General features: G+C 34.3%; 2 protein-coding genes and 1 non-coding gene across 11 annotated transcripts; all 3 read right to left on the minus strand.

Moving 5' to 3' along the window:
* Positions 1–83: 83 nt before the first annotated feature.
* LOC100248708 (gamma-tubulin complex component 4) lies at positions 84–11,684 on the minus strand. 9 transcript variants are annotated; one of them, XR_002030520.2, is made up of 17 exons: positions 11,250–11,684; positions 10,557–10,848; positions 9,319–9,455; positions 9,002–9,100; positions 8,534–8,654; positions 7,709–7,981; positions 7,382–7,462; positions 7,227–7,310; positions 6,112–6,198; positions 4,598–4,653; positions 4,311–4,490; positions 3,881–4,106; positions 3,286–3,374; positions 1,791–1,944; positions 915–990; positions 660–824; positions 84–581 (listed from the first exon to the last, which is right to left on the minus strand). XR_002030520.2 is itself a non-coding variant. In XM_002270282.4 (16 exons), exons 1-16 carry the CDS (start codon positions 11,417–11,419, stop codon positions 765–767), a joined length of 2,232 nt encoding a protein of 743 aa, XP_002270318.1. In that variant the 5' UTR covers positions 11,420–11,684; the 3' UTR covers positions 84–764. The 9 variants fall into 9 exon arrangements, 1 of the variants encoding a protein (XP_002270318.1); XR_002030519.2 differs by having other exon boundaries at positions 915–993; XR_786202.3 differs by having other exon boundaries at positions 84–499; positions 693–824; positions 915–1,037.
* Positions 11,685–12,274: 590 nt separating this feature from the next.
* On the minus strand, positions 12,275–17,941 carry LOC100267476 (uncharacterized). The gene is made up of 11 exons (XM_002268195.4): positions 17,469–17,941; positions 16,876–17,041; positions 15,977–16,455; positions 15,644–15,865; positions 15,192–15,515; positions 14,617–14,961; positions 14,455–14,535; positions 14,282–14,365; positions 13,825–14,196; positions 13,017–13,148; positions 12,275–12,853 (listed from the first exon to the last, which is right to left on the minus strand). Exons 1-11 carry the CDS (start codon positions 17,784–17,786, stop codon positions 12,689–12,691), a joined length of 2,688 nt encoding a protein of 895 aa, XP_002268231.1. The 5' UTR covers positions 17,787–17,941; the 3' UTR covers positions 12,275–12,688.
* A 2,996-nt stretch (positions 17,942–20,937) lies between these two features.
* On the minus strand, positions 20,938–21,058 carry MIR164A (microRNA MIR164a). Its single transcript, NR_127749.1, has one exon. It is a non-coding gene; the product is annotated as a microRNA MIR164a (primary transcript).
* Positions 21,059–22,752: the final 1,694 nt, after the last annotated feature.

A 22,752-nucleotide genomic window follows, 5' to 3' on the forward strand; every position in this document is an offset into this window, starting at 1 on the left:
AACTCCACACTTTGATAAGGAGAGGGTAGGTAAATGGAAACAATAAATAAATAGTATGACATAAGCTCATCTGATCATCCTTCTTTTCACATAATCATGTGTTTAATTTTAAATAAAATAAGTTAATCTGTTCAAATCCCGATACAAATACAAAAATCATATATTTTACAGATAAAAAAACTTTGGTAGACGAAAATATTAGCACAGACCAGCCGCCTCAAGGCAGCTACCATATTCGCTACCTAAATGCCAAGGGATGGTCAATGGACAGTAAAAAATGTGGAATAGCAGACACAAATAAGCATAACCAACTACCACTACCATAAGCACAGTCTAATTGCGAAGGCATCTGGGAGTCAAACAAGCTATAAACAGATACTAAGAGACCAGCTACCAAAAGCAAGCACCACATGACTGAGGTGATGGTGACTGGATGGTCATCATGCTGAGAAGCTAACAATAGACTGGAAAACCTCAATACAGCTACCAACAGCACCACCTAATTTGCCGGGGATGGTCAGTGGAGAATCGTCAAGCGGAGAATGGACATGCACATTCAATATGGCTACCAAATACGCAACCTAATTGTCAAAAACAACCATGCAATAATATATGCTCATATATTATTGAACTGGTTCTGGTTAACATTTTTTATTTACCCTCTCATGAACAAGCGATGACAGAGTGCTCACATGGCAGTTGGCTAGATTGGATCACATTAGCAGCTATGAGGCTTTTTTGGTAAATGAATGCTGCTGTTGCTACTAAACAGGAAGCGATGATGGTCGTGATCTAACAACATTAAGAACACCTCTTGCAGTTGCCTATTGATATAGAAAAGAAATTATCTTTCAGAATGCTTAATTGTGGAGCTAAAATTAGAGGAACCATCTAGATGAGCCTTTGGAGTTTACCTCAAAGTAGGAATTGAAGTTAAGACGCAGAAGAAATCGCCTGAGAAATGGGGCGCGTTGACTCCCAGCAAGCCTGCTGCTGCGCAGTATAGTATAAAGTGAGTTTGATTTCTTGTTGAATTCCTGGAAGAAGTTAAAATAAAACCAGAGAAATAAGGTGACAACAGAATAATAAGAAATAAGTTCTGTGATAACGATAACAATAACAAAGAGGAGATGAAAGGAAACAAAGTGCACATTCATCGTGTCAAAGATTCAAAGACAGGCATGACAACCTTAATTGAGATAAATGCATGACTAGTAAATTTGATGATCCATAATGCTCAATGAGTGGGCCAGTTTTGGAAATGCTATATTACAAAGAACATATGACAGAACAATTGCATTGATATGTGGAGGTTCCTTTAACCAGTGTCCACATATATGATGAGAATGCAATCAGTGAAATGGTAGTAAGCCCAAGAAAAAGAGCTGCCTATTTTCTTTCTCAAGTTGCACTAAGAGGTACTGTACTTCTCATGCGGGATATTTCATTAAGTATTACATATGGGAAATATCTATATTAGAACAATTCTTAAAGTTTCTCACTTATTTTGGAGCAATTCTCAGTTTCTTTCACTGTTATGCTTCGCACAGCTTTAACATCAAAGATTGAAGTCTGTTAAACAGCTAGAACTATCAGGTATATGGAACAGCTTAACATATCTCCACTCATGTAAGAATTAAATGTTTCAGCAAATCGGTTCAACTCAATTTTATGGAAACACCAAGATAAGAAGATCCACAATGTCTTTGAAATGCTCACATATGCAGTATAAATTAGCAACAAGTGCAATGTCCAAATAATCATATGAGATAAAGATGAGAAAAAAGTACCTCTGTTATACGTTCCAGTTCAGACGTGTTTGAACTGCTTTCTTGATTCTCAATGTTCCAGCAGAATTGCAGGCAAAGTTTCATTATGCTGTCCAGTATCCGTGACACAGAACCAATGTCCAGGAAAGACTGTGAAATCAGAGCAGATAAATACCTGCAGGCAATGTTACAGACAGACAAGTATTTTGCCACTATTAGTTATGTTTAAACTGTTTATAACTTGGCAATCAGAAGAGTGCTAGCCACAGATTAATGGAGCAAAAATAAGAATCACAGTTTAAACTGATTATAATCTGGCAATCAGAAGACTGCTACCAGCAGGTTAATGAAGCTAAAATAAGAATCACGGAGCTGCAACAATGAATAATCTCATAAATTCTATGAAGAGGTAAAAAAGAACTTTCTTAGATTTGATTAGACTGTGCAAGATTCCAGAAATGTGTCTCACTTGATATGAATTTTCCCACACTCAAAATGTCCATCAACTTGCATCATTTCAGTGCAACCCAGTAGAACACCAACCTTTTATAAATTCTTGGTCCTCCATGTAAATTAGTCTGAGATTTGGTCTGATCAACACCTTATGTGGTCAAAGTTACATATGCAGAAAAAAATAAAATAAATAGGGAGGGCCAGTGTAGGGGGCTCAGAACAAGTATAACTGCCTGAAGTCCCTAACATGGCAAACCACTGGTGATCCATCAAAATCTGCATCATAGATTACAAAACATAAAATATAGGAGGAACTATGTTTTGCCTGTTTTGAAAATTCAGTTACTATGCATGCATTCTAACTGAAGTCAGATTTAGATGGTCCCCAAACTGAATCCAAGTAATGTGGAAAGTTGGATGACAATTCCATAACTGCGCAAAATTTGGGTAAGATAAACTGAGTAATAAAAATATCTGCAAATCAAGGGCATAAAAGTTCATATTTGCGTCAAAATATTGGCTTGTTAAACCAAAGGAAAAGAGGGGAAAAAGAGTTACCCTGTAGATATGAGACAACAAACAAGCACAGACTATGAAATCATGAAATGTAATTGACACAAACAATACAATTTGTCTGGAATTTTTTTTTTAATGGATTATTTTGAATTGAAACCAGGAACATGCAATTACAAAGGATAAAATTTCTCACAAAATGGAAATCCTACTTGCTTTGTACTTTTTCCACTAGGCATTCAATAAATATAGTTTGAAAAGTTTCTAGACAGAACTAGACAGCATAAAAGGATTCATGTAGCCACCCCCCTGTAGGTAGGATTAAGGCTTCATTAAGTCAAGTTAGTTGAATAAGTTGTAAAGGTTCCTGCTATAGTCAATCCTTCATTTGATTACTAGTAAGTAATATGAAGAGACTAGTTACCATGAATTTCAACAGCTTATGCAGAGGGCATAATTCATTGGACAATGGCAAACCATGGTTTTGATCTTAACAAACCATGTGAGGATTGAGAAGCCAGATGCAGTCAGAAACTGTTATTTTACTTACTCTTGATGGAAGCCTACAAGTTCAGTGAAATCGTGAGACTCTTGAATATGAGCTTGCAGTACATTCCACTGAGATTCTATCACATCCACCTGAGAAAGAAGACAAGGGTTTTTAAATGGGAAACAGAATCAACAGTGCAATCAATGGAAAGGGAATTTATGAAAGAAAACCTAAAAATAAATAAATAAAAGAACTAAGAAGCATTTTTTTTTTTGATAGATTAAAAACAGAACTAAGAAGCATCTCCACAATTGTTTGGAATCTATGCCCACTCCCCTAAGTCCCCATGAAGAGCTTTCCAATACATCTTGGTTTCTATTTCTCCTTTAATTAATTTATATGTATTAACATTATTTTAATATGTAGTTTGCTCATTTCCATGAATAAATATAGAGAAATAAATTATATGTATAATATAGTCATGTCCCTATGCCAGGATTTTCAGGACATAGACACATGATAAAAGTGACCTTTACCTCTTGCTACAAACACCAAGAGATTAAGATACTGCAGAATAGCTTTTCATGCCTGGATTCTATAAAAAAATTTCCTGAAAGTAAACAAAAACAAAGTGCAGTTATACAGTATCAATTACCTGGATATAAAATTGAAGGTTTCTGATCAAGAATGCCATATGCTCTCTAATGCGCCACATTGGCCTAGATCGTTGCCGTCGCTGCTGAGATACTGTGCAGTTTATATGGTCATTACGATGTTGGGCAAAATCTGTGTGATCTTGATGCATCACAGAAGCCCAGGACTTCTCCAATTCCATTTGTGTTCGCTTAAGTCGAAGCAAATATTGGAAGACCCTGCGATACCTGGAAAGGCCAATTGTTCAACAACTATTAACCATTTTGGCAGCTGCGTTCCCCTGTTTCAATTGGAAGCTTTCCAGGAAAAAGATTTTGTGGGCTAGGTCCAACTACATCAGTTCGAAAAAAGAATGGCCTGAACAAGTACCAGTTGCAATAGAGTTGATAAAAGAATGGTCTTAAGAAGTGATGATAGTAATAAACACTTACTTAGAGAGAACTTCTTGGGTAAAGAACAGCTGTAAGGGCCAATCAACAGAATATTCAAGAGCAATACCATCCCAGCCTTCAAGGGACATCTCTGAAGAACCCAAGATTCCATCAGCATAAGTTTTTTCCTTTGGTAAATCTGCCTGAGATGATTTTACTGTGATTCCAAATGAAGGCATCCTATTGTATAAACAGTTATAATATTAATAATTGAAGCAATATGTAAAATGACTATATACGACACACAAATTAAAGTCAGACATTAAAATACCCAACATGGCTCTCACCTCAAGGATACTCTTGAATAGTATTTGTCTTCATCACCAATAGTTTTTATCGCAGCCTACATTGCAAGTAATGCCAACAAATTCATTTGGATATCTTTAGTATGTAACTATGCAAGTTGACATAGTGCATTCACCACATCAAGGACTTGGCATAAGGAAATAAAAAAGGCCCACACAAAACAAAATTCACATTGCATGCATTTAAAACTAATTTAAAGGGAAATAAAAATGAAAAAGGAAATAATGGAGTTGATGATAGCAGTATAAATTCCGAGCATTGGCCACAGCCACAGCCATACAATCACCCATTCAATAATCCTAGTAATTAATGTTAATTCTTGGCTATTGCATATTGTTGAATGTATGGTTAAATGATCCAATAACATAATTTACCGTCAGCTTCATAATTAAAAAATGCAAATGTGCTTCTGAATGAAGAATACAATATTATAGATCTCTAGATTAAGACAGTCTAAGATATAGGACAGTAAAAGAAACAAGGAGATGAATCCAATCATGATTCCTTTCAATTAACAACTCCTTTACCACAAGGTTTTTATTTGTAGGGTAACTGTCCAGATTCAATTGAGTAACAATGTTCGGGTTTAAAATGGCTCTTTTGGACATAAATATATATTTGAGGCAAGTTTGAAACATTTTTTGGAAGTTGTCCGTTTCATTCTCATGCTTCATTTTTAATTTTCTTTTAAAAAAAATTGTTCAAAATCGCTGTTTGAATTGTGATTCCAGTATAGACTCAGAAACCATATTTTGAAACTATGATTTCAATATATATTTTGAAACTGTGTTTTGAAATTAAGGTTTCTAATTTATGTAGAAACCACATTTGGAAAATGTGGTTTCAAACTTTTTTTTTTAAATAAAAAATATCCCCAAAATCCATGTTTTGTTTGAGTAATGGGGCCAATTTGAACCAAAATTTCTTGAAGCCCAATCTTCCAACAGGATATGTAGGAACAACCTAAGCATGACCCTTAATACTACACAACACTTGCTCAATGAGGTCAAATAGTATCAGGAATTTACTGTACCACATCATGGAGTTATCTCTGTGTGTGTGTGTCTGTGTCTGTGAGTGAGTGTGCGCATGTGATACACGAGAACAAGAAAAAGTGGAAAAGTTTGAAATCCTCTGTGATACTCCAGTCAACAAGAAAAAGTGGAAAAAATTCAAATCCAATGATTCCATACAAGCCATGTAAGGGCACTTGTGAAAGCATAAAAGAAACTTTCAATTAGTTGCTAACACAACTTCACTCTAAATCAGATTATACCTCCTTGACAAACAAATATAAACATGTAAAATCCAGAAGATAATTTATGGAAAGGAAAAAATTAACAAATACTCTCTTGGCATTTTTAATTGATTTTGGATAAGATACATTAACGAAATTTGAGCAATTCCATCATTAAAAACACTAGAAATGATGAAAGCACTAAAAAGATAATGAAAGCATTCATATCCATAAGGAATCATCTCATGTTAAACTTACCAGCTGAAATGGAACCATAAGATCAGCTTCAGCAGTTGATTGGCGAGGTGGTAAACGCATCATCTGGCGACTCTCCTCAAGGAAGCACTGGCATGGTAAATCGTCTCTTGTTAACAATATGTTCAATGTTCATAAGAGTCTAGAAGCATTAACAATATAGACAGTGTTTCCTAAACACACAAACTAAGGATTAATTCAAAAACAGCATATTCCCATTTTCCAAGCACTAGATGAGAAACACAATCTTCACCAGTAAATACCCAGTTCAATGGACACAAGTTCAGCAAAGGAAGGACCCAACAGATTTTCCTAGAATGACAACTTGAAGTCAAACTTGACAAAATAAAATAAAATAAAATAAAAATAGGAGAATACAAGCATGACTACAGAGTCCATTATTTACCATTAATTTTGTGTTATTTATGTTCATCAGCATGTGTTTGTGAAACACATGAGTTTACAGTGGGGGTATGCAAAAAAAAAAAAAAATCCTGTACAAAATCAAACAGTCAAAATTTGGGTTACTAAGCAATTAGAAAATAGGGAAAACCACACAAGCATCATACACATCTGTATGCATCTCTTTGGAGTCTATACAAATCCATATCTGACAATATAAAGGTAGATTGCCTAGGAACAGTTTAAAGTTTAGTAAGAGCATATCTTTTCCCAAGAGTGCATGTACATAATTATATTCAAGGTTCACAGAATCCACAGAAACCAAGGAAACTATTCCTACCTAGATGGTAATAGTCATCTCTAATGGCATAATCCTCTTAATAAAATGGAAGTGAATCTGAAGAAAATAGGAATCAAAAAATCTGAGGACAACATTATCACCGAAAGGCCCAAAACTATTGTTGGTTCAATGGTCATCCAAACTGACTGAATGACACTCGGAAGAAATGGAAATGGAAATAGCAATAAAGGTCAGGATCAGAGTAATGATCTTTTCCAAATTTAAATATGATATTTGTCAAAACATTTGAACTTGAAGCAGTGGTCTCCCTGACACTGAAGTGAATTTTCCCCACTGAGAGATTAAAAAGGCATTTTAATAAATTTCCTTTCAATAAGAGATAACAAAGCCAAATTTATGCATTGTCCATCCCTACCTGGAAAAAATCTCCTTTTGCTAAAAGAAAGTAGTCTTTAAGGGCCTTCAGGTGTCCATTCAAGTCAGCACGTACAACCACGAGCTGCAGATATAGAGGGAAACAGTGAATAGAAACTTTAGGAGATGAAGGAACTAATTTGTGACATTCAGCACCTGCCAAAGATGACTCGCTGCAATGGCCCTAATAGAGTCAACAGCACACTCGAATGATCTTTTGTGGAACTCAGATGATTCCTGCATGCAATTGAAACAAAAAATTAGCCCAACAGCTCATGCTGTAGTTCTACATCAAAAGAAACAGTTTTTCAGGCAGGAAATACAGAAGAAGTCTGTTAAGTGTTAACTCAGAGTGAAGAACTAAGTTTAAGTACAAATATTCTTCCCTGCAGCAGATATAACACAGTAAAAAAATTGCATAACATGGATATCTCCCACAAAATGGTTAAACAAGAAGTTATTTATAATGATAAAAAGTGAAACCTTCAGCTCTTGAAGCATAGCTTCAATCTTATCAGCCTCGGATTGTGGAAGTAATTCTTCTCCAATCAGTTGCATATCCATAAAAGGCTCTTTCTGGAAAGAGAATCTTCCTGTAAGTCCTTGAACTCTGTGTGATCCTTTTGGTATCTGCTGATGATTTAAAGTATCCTGAAATCGAAATGCGGAACTTGGATTCCGAAGAACCCTGATTGCTTTACCAGCAAAAAGAATTGATTCTGCAACACGCATATGAATATAATCTGGAAGCATATCCTGAAAAAATAACATGGAAATGGATAATAACTGGTAACAGAAATAATGTTTCAAAGGTCAGCTTCCAGACAGCAATCCAACTTAAAAACAAAAACAGCTGCATGCATGAAAAAAATAAAATAAAGAAGAAAAGGAAGAAGAAGAAAAAACACGCAGAACACCTTAAGTCTTGCAGAATATGAGACAGTACTTGTAGAAATGGCATGTATTTGATTGTTCTAGAGAGGGTCACAGGAAGAATATAAGCCAGAAGTGGCAGAGATCATCAATTTAATAATCAATATCAAGTATTCTACAATGAAGTATTAAAATATATTAAGAAATGGATTACATGAAGAATGTAGAATCACAAGCAATGGACCCATCATCATCCATATTGTACCCTAACTCCCAATCTACAGTCAATCCAGATAGAATGATGAAAGACTTAAAAAGTGTTGCCTTTTTTGGACTTTCAATTTAATACACTTTTACCTATTAAAAAAAAATTGATGAAAGACTTAAAAGAGGAAATTTAAAATGAACAATAAGAAAATTGTAAGAGGGATATACCAAAAATATATGAAATCCCAAGTGCCAATCTGTTAAAGATGCATCATCAGTTGACATGCGCGCCAGCTTTTCAACCATATCTGAAGGAGATGCCTCATGCTCTACATCCCTATCTTCCTGCCTGAAAAACAATACAACCACAAGGCCATTTCAGAAAAGTGTAATTTAAAAGCAAATCCAGAAAATCAAAATCAAATCATAAATAAGCGATCATCATCGAAACTTTACAAATTCTCATACCCAATCACTAGAAGAACAGATGACATCTTATAAAGTAAAGAAGTATGTTAACACACTATTTCATCATAGACATAACTTTATGAGGCCCATGGACTGCTCCTACATCCATCTATTTCATTTTCTTAAACAAGTAGAGTTGAATGATCATTATAGCAACATTAAATTGAAGGTGTAAATTTGAGGTCGAAAATCTTATCAGCCATAATAGGAGTGTATCTTAGTCATTACCTCCTAATAAAAAACTCTCCATGCTGGTCTTGAAGAATTCCATAAACCATCCAAGAAGCAAGTTGGTTATACATGACTTGATGCCCATGCCAGAGAAGCCTATGCTTTGAGCACAGAAAGATAAATAAAGAACAATTAGTTTGGGTTTCATTTTCCCATCCAACAAACAAGAAGTTTTATTCAGGTAGCATCCCTCAATATCTCAAGTTAGTTTCTAATAGGTCACTTGTGTATTTTGTCCTGGCCACTCCAAAAGGTACACATGACTGGAAAAATAGAAGAACATCACAAACTATAGTAAAAAATACAGTACATACCTTTGAATGCATGCCTGCAGTTCAGGCACCCCACAGTGGCACCGTTTGTGCAAAAGGTTAAGAAGTTGTCCTCCACAGATATCATCACGCTCAATCTCCAAAATAAGCTCGTACAGAGGTGGCAAAAGAACAAAGAACTGGAGAACCAGGCATTTATAAATTATGAGAACATTAATAAAGAAAAAGTACAAATATAAAATAATAAAAAATAAAATGTGACGATCCAAATAATTCACAAGCCAAGTGTGGTAAGAAGGTCATTTTTGGCAGTCAAAATGGTATCTCCAATGCAAATAACCAACTCCATCTTGCAATAAACATTAAAATCATCACTTTCATCTTGAATTGAATTAAAACAGAGCTACTTTAATCATAATTTTGTTATGAATCAATATGATTTTTTACATTAATAAATAAAATCATAAGCATCAACAATCAAGAATATGAGAGAGAGATTATGTGAAAAGGGCCAAATAATCTAGGTTCAATTCCAAGCAACTAGACACCAAGACCACCAATTTAACCAAGTGTCTCCTTTAAAAGGCAATCTTCTCTCAATAATGAAATTTCAGATAGGTAGAAAAGAGGAACTTTGAAACTAAGATCTAGTTACTTCTCCTCTTTCTTCATTTGCATCCTCATTGAGTATGCAAAAGTGTGGTTTCAAGTTGTAATATAAGAATCTGCAAACCTAAACTATAAGAAAACAAAGAGCATAAAATTGATTGTATCTTCACAAGGGAAAACTTTACAAAAATTTTATGCTTGTTGATTGAGGTTTAGAAACCAATTATTCCATCTAGAACATATAGAAGGGCAAAAGAAATACGCTCTTGAAAGCAAATCAAATAAAAGATCAATTGCATTTAGAGTTTCTCTTAAATGATCTACAAGTGCCCTTCAGAAGTATTTCAACTTTGAATTTGAGGAAATAATAAAAATGAACACTAGAACCCTCATGTTCAAACTTAATTTCCACTCCTTGTCTCACACATCAAATTTATGTATTCAAGGTATTCACTCATGCTTTTTGGAGCACCAAATCGAGGAGAAACCAGAAATGCATAATCTGTATGACAATTGGTAGAACTTTAGAGCATCCATGCCTGTGAAACCTCACTTTAGGGAAATTGTCTCCCAAAAGTCAAAGATTTTTTGCAATGATGAAGAATATTTCATGATTGAAAGAATTACCGTCTCATCAAAACTAGCAATGGGCATAGAATTTGACAAACAACCTTATTAAGACCTTGAATGACAGTTGCCAAGATAGGTGTAGGGTCGGACAACAATATTTGCTCAATATGCAGAACAGCAGAACGGTATACTGACAGTATCTCAACAATGCCATTGGCAATGGCCCTCCCATACGCACTCGACTTCTGTGGTTTCCCTTTCAATAACTCAGATGTTCTCGACAAAGGAGAAACATTTGTAGACCTTATCCAACTCAAATCCCGAGACTTCGTTGCAAATCTATCAAGTTCCCTGTAGTAAAATCCTAAGGTAATGACCTTCTCAATAAGATCCCTGCATCACAACATATTCAACTCCAATAGTGAAAATCAAAGGTCCATTGCCAATACCTAAAAGCAGAAACCAAGTAAAACATGAATCCACAGCAAACATGAAGCATGTAGATATTTTACTTCATTTCTAAAACTCCTAACATTCTACATCAGGACATCTTCTCAAAATTTAGCCTCTTTTTCTCTCGCTGAGCTAAGTTTGGTAGCTGAGAAATCCGACGAAAAGAAAACAAAATAATTAAAATAAAAAAAATACTGAATCTTACGTTTTGCATTGCAACTGTAGTAACTAAGGCAAAACATTTCACTTTATTTTTTTCTCGGCAACCAAACATAGTAGACAAAAAGGGAAAAGTATGCCCTAACAATGAAGATGAATTTCTATTGATTAGGTTTAAGAACCTTTCGCTAGGGTGGATGAAGGAGAGATCAGGAGCGAGCTTGAAGGTGCGATCCTCTGAGACAGGAGCATCGGGAGAGAGGTTGATACCGAGAGATTTGTGCTGCTCTCGTTCGTCGATTATGAGATCACCGGTGTAGCCCAAGAGTGCCAGCAATAGTTCGTGCAACATCGCCTCCGATCTCTCTACAAACTCCCAACCAAGGCCAGAGGTTCGCAAATTGCCGCAATTCTATTGGATCCAAATTTAAATTCCATCTACTTTAAATTGGCGCAGTTCGCAGACGTTTTTCAAGGCTTGAAATAAAATTAGGATTAAAAAATGCTAAAAACATTATTATTATTATTATTATTATTATTATTTAACTCAAATTGGTTGGTTAGATTTCATATTATCCAAAACCGAAAAAAGGAGAAACACATTTAGCAATTAGAAAACAAAAAATAAGGTCTTGTTTTTCAAAAATAGTTCTAAAAATAATTTTTTAAAACTTGAAATGTTTTTAATCAATTTTATATGTTTTTAAATATATTTTGAAAATAATTTTTATATATAATACTTTATTTTAAATCATTATACACATTATATAATCATTTTCATTTGTTTTATAAAAATTGTTTTAAAAAATAATTATATAAATATGAAAAATATTTAAAAATAAAACATTAAATATAAATTCATTTTTAAAACAGATTTTAAAACATAAAAAACATACATTTAAAATGATACAGCAAATGAGACTCAAAACACAAACGATAGGATCAAAAATTGTATATATTACACCACCTAATGACTGATGCCTAAGCATTGAAAAAGTACCCATTGATACTGCAGACAGATCCGAAGGAAAAGCTTAGTTTTGATATTAAAGTCAAAACAAGGTTATGGCTTACGGCCAGATCAAATTTGTGCTTCCATTACATAACACAACCATTTGGGAAAAGGTTGTCTTACTTCTTTTTTTTTCTAGTTCTGCAGTGTCCTGTTCCACTGTTTGAAGCAAGCTCTGGGATACAAAAACAATCATAAATGTCAAAGAATCAATTTTATCCAACATAAGTAGGTTAGAATCGAATGTGAATCCAAATCCATCCCATACAAAAGTAGCCGTGAATCAACCTGGCCGGAATTAAAGTTAATCAACTCGAACTTCAAAAAAAAAAAATGCACAATAAAATTTGGGACATGGAATCATATCTCTATACCCACAAGGGTCCCATCTCTCTCAATATAGAAAAAAAAATTGTCCATCCCTCAATCAAAACTTTGCCCCCAATGAAAAGCAATGGAGCATCTTTTACACCATTTTGCAGCCAGTAAACAAAGCAGAGGTGAATCTTGAACCCCATGCAACATTTTGAACCAGCATGCGAAGTCGAGGTGAATCTTGAATTGAATCTAAAAGGCCTACAATGGCGTACTAGCTGGTGGGGCATGTTATCATCGCTTCAGATTGTTCGTCTTTTTTATAGTTTTGCCACCCATGCCTTTACTCTTCTTGGTATTCTGTTTTTTCCCGCCCTGCCCATGTTCTTCCACTCCTTCATGGGGATTCACATCTTTGTATTTGATTGGTTTTATAATAACACCAGCCTTCTTCACCACCTGAATTGGAGGCAATTAAGGTAAGAAAAGAGAAAAGGATAACCCCAAATCAAATTATTATTCAGGTTTTTCTTCTCCTTTCACACAAAGAGGTAAAATGATAATCAAATCTGCAAGAGTGAATCAAATATTCAATGCTGCAAAGTGGCTCTGAAACACTTACTTCTGGTCTATTAAGAGCTCCAAGGACTACCGCTGGATTGAATTCAGGTCCAATAGGCATTCGAATACTCTGTTCAAAAACTTCCTTAGATGTGTATGGGAAAGGCAAAGTTTTGGTATGTAGTTTCTCAGCCTGTCAAATCATCAATCAACATATGAAAAAAAGCAAAACACATTTAAGAAAACACAACTTCATAATAAGAAACAGAGTGCCAACATGATTTTAACAACTGATTTTCCATACTTCAACAAATGGCAAAGAAAAACCAAACAGAAAAAGTAAACCACCAAGAGTAGAATCTCCTAAACCACATATATTTCTTTGGCGAAGCAGCAAAAAAGGCACATCCCATCCTTTATTTATTTTAATTTGAGTCATCTCCTTATCAGAGTGTTCAGTTTCATTTGTCCATTTAAATATTTTTTTGAGCTTGTAAGGAAATTAAAAGAGGAAAATGAATTTTTGAAGTCCTTATCCTCCCAAAACTTCAATTCCATTCTGCTGCAAAATCATTCCACCAGTAAAAATTAATGTAGTAAAATTTATGTTGCACAAATGTCCCACTTTCAAGCATATTTCTTTTAGATTATGTGTTCTAAAACTTAAAACCTCATGACTCAGCAACTGTTTTATCTTGTCCAGTTGCCTGAGTTCCTCACTTCTGAAAAATAAACCAGCCATGATAAGGTTCGTCTCTCTTAGCACACTAATTCCTTGTATCCAAATTGGCACCTGGAATTCTAAATTCAATGAGGGGGATAAAGAAGCAATTAGGATGCATGATGAATCCTAAAGCAACATTACCAACCTTTTTATCCAACTTCTCAGAGACGATTACATGCTTAAGATGCGCATCCTTCCTCTTCTTAAGAGCTTCTTCCCTCTTTTTTTTGGCAATTTCATGCTCTTCAAGCATCCAAGAAGGTAACCCTTTCTTTTGCTGTACATGAGTCCATTGGCCCCAACCAGGAAGCAAAACAGGTTTTTCAGGTTCAGGATTTTCCCCTTTTAGAATTTCATCTTTATCCTTTTCAAAATCTTCCTCCACATCATCCCCAGCAAAAGCGCGGCGAATAAGCTCTGCTTGGGATGGAAGTTCATAAGTTGCCTTCATGCCAGAAGACAAAGTGCCATCTACCATCTGTCCCTCATCATCTGTATCACTATCCCCACCAACTTCCTGAAAGGTTTCCAAGAAAGAAGTAAGAGAAGAAATCAATCAAATTAGAAGTAGCACAAATTTAAAAGATGTGGAAAGATCATACCCCTTGATCCTTATTATGCCTAGGAGGTTCCACAGATTTGGGAGGCTTTATGATATTGCCATTTGCTTCATTTTCACTCTTCATCTGCTCATTAAACACATTCTGGTTAGTAACAAAAGAACCTGAATTTCTGTATGTAAAACAATAAAATACATAAATGGAAGGCAAACAACCTTTTTCCATGAGCCGGATGCAAACATTGCAACTTCATATGTTGTCTTGGGGCCTGGGTCTCTAACTATATCATTGAAACTCTGAACCACAAAACACAATGTCACACTTCTAGAAAGATAATAACTAAGAGGAAGTTTGGAAGTAAGCAAGGAATCCATCACCTTAAATATAGGATCCTGACCAATCTCAGACTCTTCGCGAAGTAGACCAGCATCTATATCAACATGCTTTGGCAAATTATTATTCTGGTCATTCGCAGCTTCAATATTTTCTTTGACCTTGAATTCATCTTCACTATCACTATTATTATAATGAGCATCTTTATTACTGAACTCTTGAATTTGCTTCTTAACTGTGCCGAAAACACGTCTACCACTTGAAGCAGTCTCTTTTAGATTCTCAGCCCCACCCCCAAGCTCCATTTGCTTTAATGATGCCTCAAATTCATTGATAGCAAGCTTACCTTCTTCATAAGCTGCCTCTTTTCTCTTCTTCAAGCCACGGACCTACACAGGGTCAAGCAGATACAACAAAAATAAATAAAACCAATTAATAGATCAATGATTTGTCAGTTTCAAGATCCAAAGGAAGTTCTAATTTATCACATGATTCTTTTCTTTTTTCTATTTCTTTTTTAAATTCCATTTTAAAACTTTCACCAGCTGAACTAGTCTTGCTTATACACATAAGTGAAGATCTTTGAGATTCCAATCAACAGGAATACTCTAAATATTACCATAAAAGGTAAAGATAGCACTCCTGAGTCAGGGATTTTGTCCTCTTCTTCCAGCACTTCGAGTGTTTTCTCTTTTGCTTTCGCTAACAACTTGGATGCTCCATCCTCATCTGAACCTGCTGAATTTTCATCAAAATCATCTTCATCACTACTTTCATCACTGCTAGTGTCCTTCATAGAGTGCATTTTTCTGGTCAAAAGAGCATGCTGATGGAGCTGCTCAGTTATAGCAGCTCGAGTTCCTTCATCTTGAACATCCAACCCACGCTTTAAAATGCGCTTTGCCCACTTGGAGCTGTTTTTGTGCTTCAAAGTCAAGCGTTCCTGTATCAAATCAAGTAAAGGAAAAAAAAGGAACAAAAAGTCAAGAACTTTTCTTTTGGTATAATCTAGAAGAGAACTTTTTTTTCAAAACTATAGGAATTATTTAGCCCAATGAGAATGTCAATTACCTCTGCACGCTTGAACTCTTGTTTCATTGCAAGTTCCTTAGCAGCTTCTGGATCCATTTGTATTTCAGCAGATGCAGTTTTCAATCTATCCTTCTTCAACAAGCGGTGATATGTTTTGGACTTGATTTTTTTTATGCGTTTTGCCTTCATTTCATGATTGAAAAGAAGACTACGCATTTTAGCAATGCGATTATGACGTTCCTTGACATCTTCAACAGATATCTTCAAAGCATCATTCACAGAAGAGAGCAGAGTTCAAAAAGTTAGGATATTAAGCCATGCTGACAAACCAATATTGAACAAAGAGGAAAAATAAACGATGAACCTCCGTACCTTGTTCAGTTCAAGAAGCCTGGAACCATCTTGTCTGTGAGCTTCCAAAACCTTGTCATCATGGACTAATGAAGCAATTTTCTTCTCGAAATCAGTTCTTGGTTCAAATTCAGAAGCTATGGCCCCTACAGTTGAAAACCCCAAGTCTACATCTTCGTCAAAATAAACCGTAGGTGCCTCCCTATTCTTCTTGACTAATGGCTCCCACTTGGTAATGTCCTTCTTTGATTGTTCATAAGCCACCTTCCTCTCCAACTTTTCCCTATCCGCTTTTGGAAGCGGAGCATGAACAGACATGGACTTTCTTTCCACTTGATGCATTCTCTTTCTAAGTTTGCTATATCCGGACTTTCCATGGAGAGGGTCCAGAAGATCCTGAATGCTAATGCGACCATTGCCTTCCAGAACATCACGACTAGGATTGTATTCAGACTCTGGGTATGCCTCGGACACAACAACATTATTTTTCCTTTTCTTACCTGAAGGTGACATACAATTCGATTTCAGTCTTGTTCTTTGAGTAATACTTAAAAGAATGGTCACTAAAATAATTCCTCATGGCTTATCTCGGGTTATAACTTTTGCTTCTGACTCTTTTGAGAACACTCAAAAACATGCTTTGTTATTTGAAAATGTTTCTTTCCAATAAAAATACAATGGCAACAATGTCAAAATCCATTTTTCAGTTGTTCTTATTCATAATTGCAAGAATTTCAGAGAGTCAGCATAGAAGGGGATTGAAACAGGTTGAGTAACTGTATTTCAGGGGTTTTCATCCTTAAGAAAGAAAAGGTATAATTTCTTCTAAGATGACCTTTAACATTGAATTCAGAGCAAATTGTGCAGTAAGCTTGGCTCAAAAACAATCCCATCAGGACAAGTTTAAATCTCGATCTTACCTTCAAAAGCCTCACTCGGCATTCCAGTGATTCCTTGCAGCATCCTCATATGCCTTCCATCATCTTCCTCTTCAACTTCATCACCAAGATGGCTCGAATTTTCACTTCGATTGTTTTCCTCATCTTCACCTTCAATGTCATCATCATCGGACGCAATGTTCTCATCCTACACAAGTAATACAACAACAAAAATAGCTTCATTAAAAAAACCAAAAATGCCATAATCATGCTATATTGAACAAAGATTATTAGACACACAAAAAAAAGTCATAAAATTATCGTCATATTGACAATTCAATCAATATCCAGAAAATCCCATATCAATAGCATTGGCCCTAAACCCTAAACCCTAGACCCTAACCCCAGAACAAACCAGGGAGGAATATCAAAACTACATGTCCCAACTAAGAAAAGGAGACTACTAAAACCATCACATGAATTTCTCACCAAAGCTTTCGCCTAAATTATAACTTTTTATATTCACTTTTCCACCCAAATCCATTTCCCCAATTTCTAAACCCACAAATAAACAAAACTTGCAAAATACATTCTTCAGAATCAATTAAACACCAAAAATTTGAATAGAAACTCACCTTGAAATCTTCCGGCAGCTCGTACTCGAAGTTCTCGACCGAGTCGAAACGCCGATTCTTCTTGGACTCCTCTTCCGCCGCCGCCTCTTCATACTCGTACAGATTATTTGCCAGCAACTCTCCTTCATCGGAATTGATCTCTTCGTCGCCGCCACCTTTCAAAGGATTAGGATTAACGAGATCGAGCTCCTTTCGTAGCTTGGACGGCAGGCGAGGGCCAGTCCTCTTCTTTAGAGTTTTGGGTTTCGAATTCTTTCTCTTCTTCTGCAATCTACCTCCGCCGCTTTCTTCTTTCGATTTTCTCTTCTTCTCAGCCATGGCTGCAGGGAGGGATTCTTCGCCGAGCGGCGAATCGTTTGGAAACAGGCTTGAGGTTGTTGATGGGCTGGTCACAGTCTATAGTCGCATACTCTCTGATATATATCATCGCCCTTACCGTCTATAGTCGCCTAATATATATGGGAGGGTCCGGAGGTTTGAGTTTATTAAAAAAAAATGCGTTTTAAAAATATTCTTTTTTAATATAATTTTTTAAAATGTTTAAAAAGGTTTTAGTTAAATAAAAGTTTATTTCTTGTATCCTGTTTGATGATCGAACAACCGTGTAAATATTATTTGTTTTGAACTAAAATATCTCTCACTTTAAAACACATCTATAAAGTTTAAAAGAACTTATACATATATAGTATTAGAAACTTTCTTCTCAATAACGATGTGGAACATCATAAGGGTGTTTGATAAAATTTAATATTTATTACTTGATGACTTAAATTGACTTTAAATTAAATTATACTTTATTAATTTAAAACCTATTTCTTCATTTTTACTTTTAAGTTATTTGATAAAAATAATTTAAAAATCATTTTATATCGTCAAATTGACGTATTTATTCTCATAAATAATAATTACGGTAAAATAAGTCAAATAATAATGAAGGTCATGGAATAACAAATGAAATTGTGAAGATAATTAGGGTAACCCATAAGGAAAAAAAGTAAAATGAAAATATAGACTTCAAATGAATTAATTATTTTTATTTATTACTTAAAATTATTTTTTACTTTAAGTTATACTATTAAGTTATTTTACACTTAATTTACTATAAAAAAATATTTTAGGAATATTACATCTTATAAAAGTCTTTCTAACTCTTGCAAATATATATATATATATATATAATACTAATATTATTCCTATAAAATTATAAACTTTCTTTAGCTTCACATTGAACTTAAAAAAAAAAAAAAAATATCCTATAGTAGACCTAATTATATTTTTAATTTAATTCCATAGTAAAAAAATACCTTCTTTTTTTTTCTTTTTTTTTTTACAAAAACACCCATTTCTTTTCTTATAAAAATAATCATTTTCTTTTAAAATGAAATATTAAATGATTTATGTTAAGAATTAATTATTTTTCATATTCAAATATTCAACGACTTAGAGGGTGTTTGTTTTTTTAGCTTTTTGTTAGAAATAATTTTCTTTCAAATTTTAAATTATTTGTTTTTTCATTTTTTATGACTTATTATAATTTTTTTGCTTAATATAAAAAATCAAAATATTTAATATTTTTTAAATGAAAAAAGCAACATCCTGGTTTTTCTTTCCTTTTTAATACTTAATAAAAATAAAATGTCACAAAAACAAACAATCTAATATTTGACATTATTAAATATTATTTAGTTTTAATTTCTATTTAGAATTAAGTAAAAATAACAAATACCCTCTTAGATTTTTAAATTTAGGATCACTTCATCCTTTTACTCTATTAATTCTAAAATGTATTTATGTTATGTATATTAGTTGGATATTTGTGTTATAACTTATAAGATATATTTGTGTCATCTCTTTAATAAAATATTATTACTGTGACTCCTTGCTTACCAACCACCCACTTATTGCTTAGCATAGACATGGGACAATGACAAACCAACTATGCATCTTATTTCTAATATAAGAAAGTATGTTGATTTTAGTTCATTTTGAATAAATCAATATGTGAGTATTCTAGTTATTCCAAAACAACACCATACTACTTATTTTTCAGCTTTTATAAAGCCAAATAATAATAATAATAATAATAAAATAATTTGACATGTTTCCACCAATTTAGTCGAATATCTTATGGAAATCGATTAAACACCGTTAGTCATTCTTATGTTTTTACTGATATGATAACATTTAAAATTTTTTATCATTTAAGTGTTAGAAAAAGTAGAAACGTTTTTTAGAATCACTTCTAAATACATTATTATTCTCAAGATTTTAGATGCACTATAAGTTTATAACGACTTGAAATTATGTTGATGGCAATGAAGATTAAAATTTACATTTTAGCTTTAAAGATCGAAAAAAATTACATTTTTCTATATTTAAGTCGATTGCTTTGTATATCATGTATAAATTTTTTGTACATGATGTGTTATTGCAAATTTATTAAACATGATATGCAAGTATAAACAAACATCATTTCCCGATGGTCCAAGTTCAATCATCAACTCCGATCACTCTTATGAGAGAATGATATTAGAAAAGAAAAAATGGGATGCATTATACATTCAATACAAATGAATTACCAATTCACTATTATTTTAAATATTTTTTACTCTACATTCTCTTTTTTACCTTCTTTTTAATATCGTAAATTTCTAAAAAATCCTGAACTTCTTTTATTTCATTGGTCACAAAAACACTGAAGCTAGCGTTTTTTGGTTGGGAGAGCTGCACCCAATTCAATTCTCATACTCTAAAATGCAAAGAAAAAAAAAAAAATCAACATTCAATTTGAATCTTAGGCAGTAGCTCTAACTATAAATGGTCTCATTACTCAGAGTAAATTCAGGTAGCTTAATACATTAATTCACTCTCTTTGACGAAGCAGTTGAAAATTTTTATGAATATTGAGATCATTTAATTGAAGACAGTCTCATACATACATGTGAAAACTGAAAACAAGCCAATTTGACAATGGGTGGGTTCCACATTTGAGGTTTTGCTTGTAGTTATATATGTATATATGTATATATATATATATATATATATATATTGAAGAAACTAACGAACAGAGTTGATGTGGTCCTGTCATCTGAGCTCAGTACTGTTGATCAACTGCGAATGCTTCAGAAAAATCAGACGCACGGAGCCCTGTTACAAAATCAAAAAACAGTACCATCTACTTTTTGGTTTTGCTTTCAGTTTGGCCGTATTGCTTCTCAGACAACATTACTTAAATATGAAATATCCAAGGCCTCCTGCAATTTATTATCTGCTAATTTCCATGGTAAATGATGGTTAGAAGTAGATAAAAATCTGCTTAATTTAAGTGGGAAATGAAGTGTTGTGCAACCAGAAGACAATACAGAACATAAATGAGGAATTAGTAAGAGAGGGGAGAGAGAAAATGAGAGAAAAGGGGAGAAAAGTGCATTACCCAAATGAAGCAATAGCATGGAAATGGAGAGGGGTGAGGAACCCATGTTGGAGAAGGGGAGCACGTGCAAGCCTGTGGGCGGTGGTGGGAGTAAAGAAGAAAAAAGGGGGAAAAGTGAGGCAAATCTGCACGTGCCCTGCTTCTCCAACAAGGAGCTACACACCCAGTGAAGAGCAGATAGTGTTTTCACCAATAATGGAGAGGGAGCGCTGCAAATTCAGTAGAGAGGAAGGGGGATGTATTTATAGGAGAAATGAGGGGGAAGAGAAAGAGAAAAAGAGAGCAATTGAGTAAGTTGGATTGGCGTGCAGTGAAAAACCCCTTTCTGCCATGCCATATGCCATCATCTCTGGTAACTGTAGGCAATTCATCAAGGAAAGAATTTCAAAGGGGAAGAGACCAGAACAAGGGCATGTGTCGGCCTTACTTTCGCAAGAGCCCGCGAACTTCTTTTGTTCCTTTCAGGATTTATTGCACTGAAAGACAAGCACAATTACAAAAACCCCATACATTTATATATATATTTATGATAAGTTGAATACTCCACACTGTGGTAGCTAGCCCATTGATCAAGAATCTGGAATAGTGATGATGGTGGGTAGGGTACTCACCTTGTGGGTCACCTTTTTCTTTGGAAGAATTTGATGGGTGCAATTTGCAGAGGGAAGACAGAGAGAGAAAGAAAGAATAATGTAAGAGATGCACGTATGCTTTGCGTGTTGGGGTTCAAGATTTTGATTATGGAGTGGAGGAGAGTGTTGTTGTTGTTGAGAGAGAGAGAGTGGCACGAGAGAGATGGGAGTCTTTCTAGGTAGATATGATTCCCTACGTGTTGTAGGCATCAGCTTTCTCCCCAAAACTTAGGTTAGTTTCTCTTCTAACTAGTAACTTCTGCCCACATCACTACCTCCTTTTTGGTCTAAAATTTACTTGTCATCTCTTTTTGAAACAGACTTTAAGTGTTTCCTAAACAGAGATAAAAGTATGGTCTTGTTTAAATTTATTTGTGATAGCATTTTGTCACGGGCCTAAGCATGAAACCCACTTGGGATAAGGGGAGAAAATAAGATTGAGAGCTTTTGTTTATGATGTTTTAAGCTTATAGAAGCTGGTGGGGGAATTTGAAAAAAAAAAAGAAGGCGAAATGGGGATGGGGAGATGTTGATTGTCTTGTGGAAGAAGAACATAGATTGTGGATGAGGTCATTTTCAAATCTAGAGATATAAATACTAGCGTGTGGAGCAGCACTAGAACCGTGGTGCAGTAAATGCTTTATTTGGTCATACACTCATACGTGTTCAAAAGAGATTTTTTTTCCAAACTCAAAATCATGGGTTTGGAGAAGCCAAAATTCTACTGCACTCGATGCATATATTTGACTCTGCCTCACCCAAAAGGAATAGCAACAAATCACAGGGGAGATGAGACCTGCATATTTATATATCTTTTATAACCTTTTGTCCAACTGTGCCCTGTTTGGGTACGATTACTCTTTTGCTTTTTGTGTTTCATTTTGACGATCAAATTTTGATCTCTGTGTCCCCTGCCTGTCACTGCCATTCAGCAGCTGATAGGCAAGTTCTTTACAATGACTAATACAACCTTTGATACAAGAGATATGTAAAACACCCCACCTTTTTTCTTTTTAAAATTTTTATACTTTAAAAAAAAAAAAAAAAAAATCCGTGACTTTTATTTATGAAAAGGAAAAAAATGTAATAACTCGTTTCCAATTGTATAAATACTATTTGCTTTGAGTTCAAAAGATTTTTACAACTTTAAAACAAATTTATAAGATTAAAAAGAGTTTATATTTATTTATCATCGATAATTTCCTATTTATTTGATGTA

The sequence above is a fragment of the Vitis vinifera genome, chromosome 7 (genome assembly GCF_030704535.1).
Source record: "Vitis vinifera cultivar Pinot Noir 40024 chromosome 7, ASM3070453v1".
NCBI classification, from domain to species: Eukaryota; Viridiplantae; Streptophyta; class Magnoliopsida; order Vitales; family Vitaceae; genus Vitis; species Vitis vinifera.

Bases quoted from the DNA above. Each gene is read 5' to 3' on its own strand.
- LOC100248708 (XM_002270282.4), bottom strand. From the start codon at position 11,419: ATGTTGCACGAACTATTGCTGGCACTCTTGGGCTACACCGGTGATCTC. The intron at 9,456-10,556 runs GTTGTTTGTCAA...CTGGTTCTCCAG, and splicing joins TCATTCAAGGTCTTAATAAG to TTCTTTGTTCTTTTGCCACC. The intron at 7,463-7,708 runs GTTTCACTTTTT...AATTGCATGCAG, and splicing joins CTATGCTTCAAGAGCTGAAG to GAATCATCTGAGTTCCACAA.
- LOC100267476 (XM_002268195.4), bottom strand. From the start codon at position 17,786: ATGGCTGAGAAGAAGAGAAAATCGAAAGAAGAAAGCGGCGGAGGTAGA. The intron at 15,866-15,976 runs GTACGGAGGTTC...GATGCTTTGAAG, and splicing joins GGCTTCTTGAACTGAACAAG to ATATCTGTTGAAGATGTCAA. The intron at 13,149-13,824 runs GTTGGTAATGTT...ATGATTTGACAG, and splicing joins CTGAGAAGTTGGATAAAAAG to GCTGAGAAACTACATACCAA.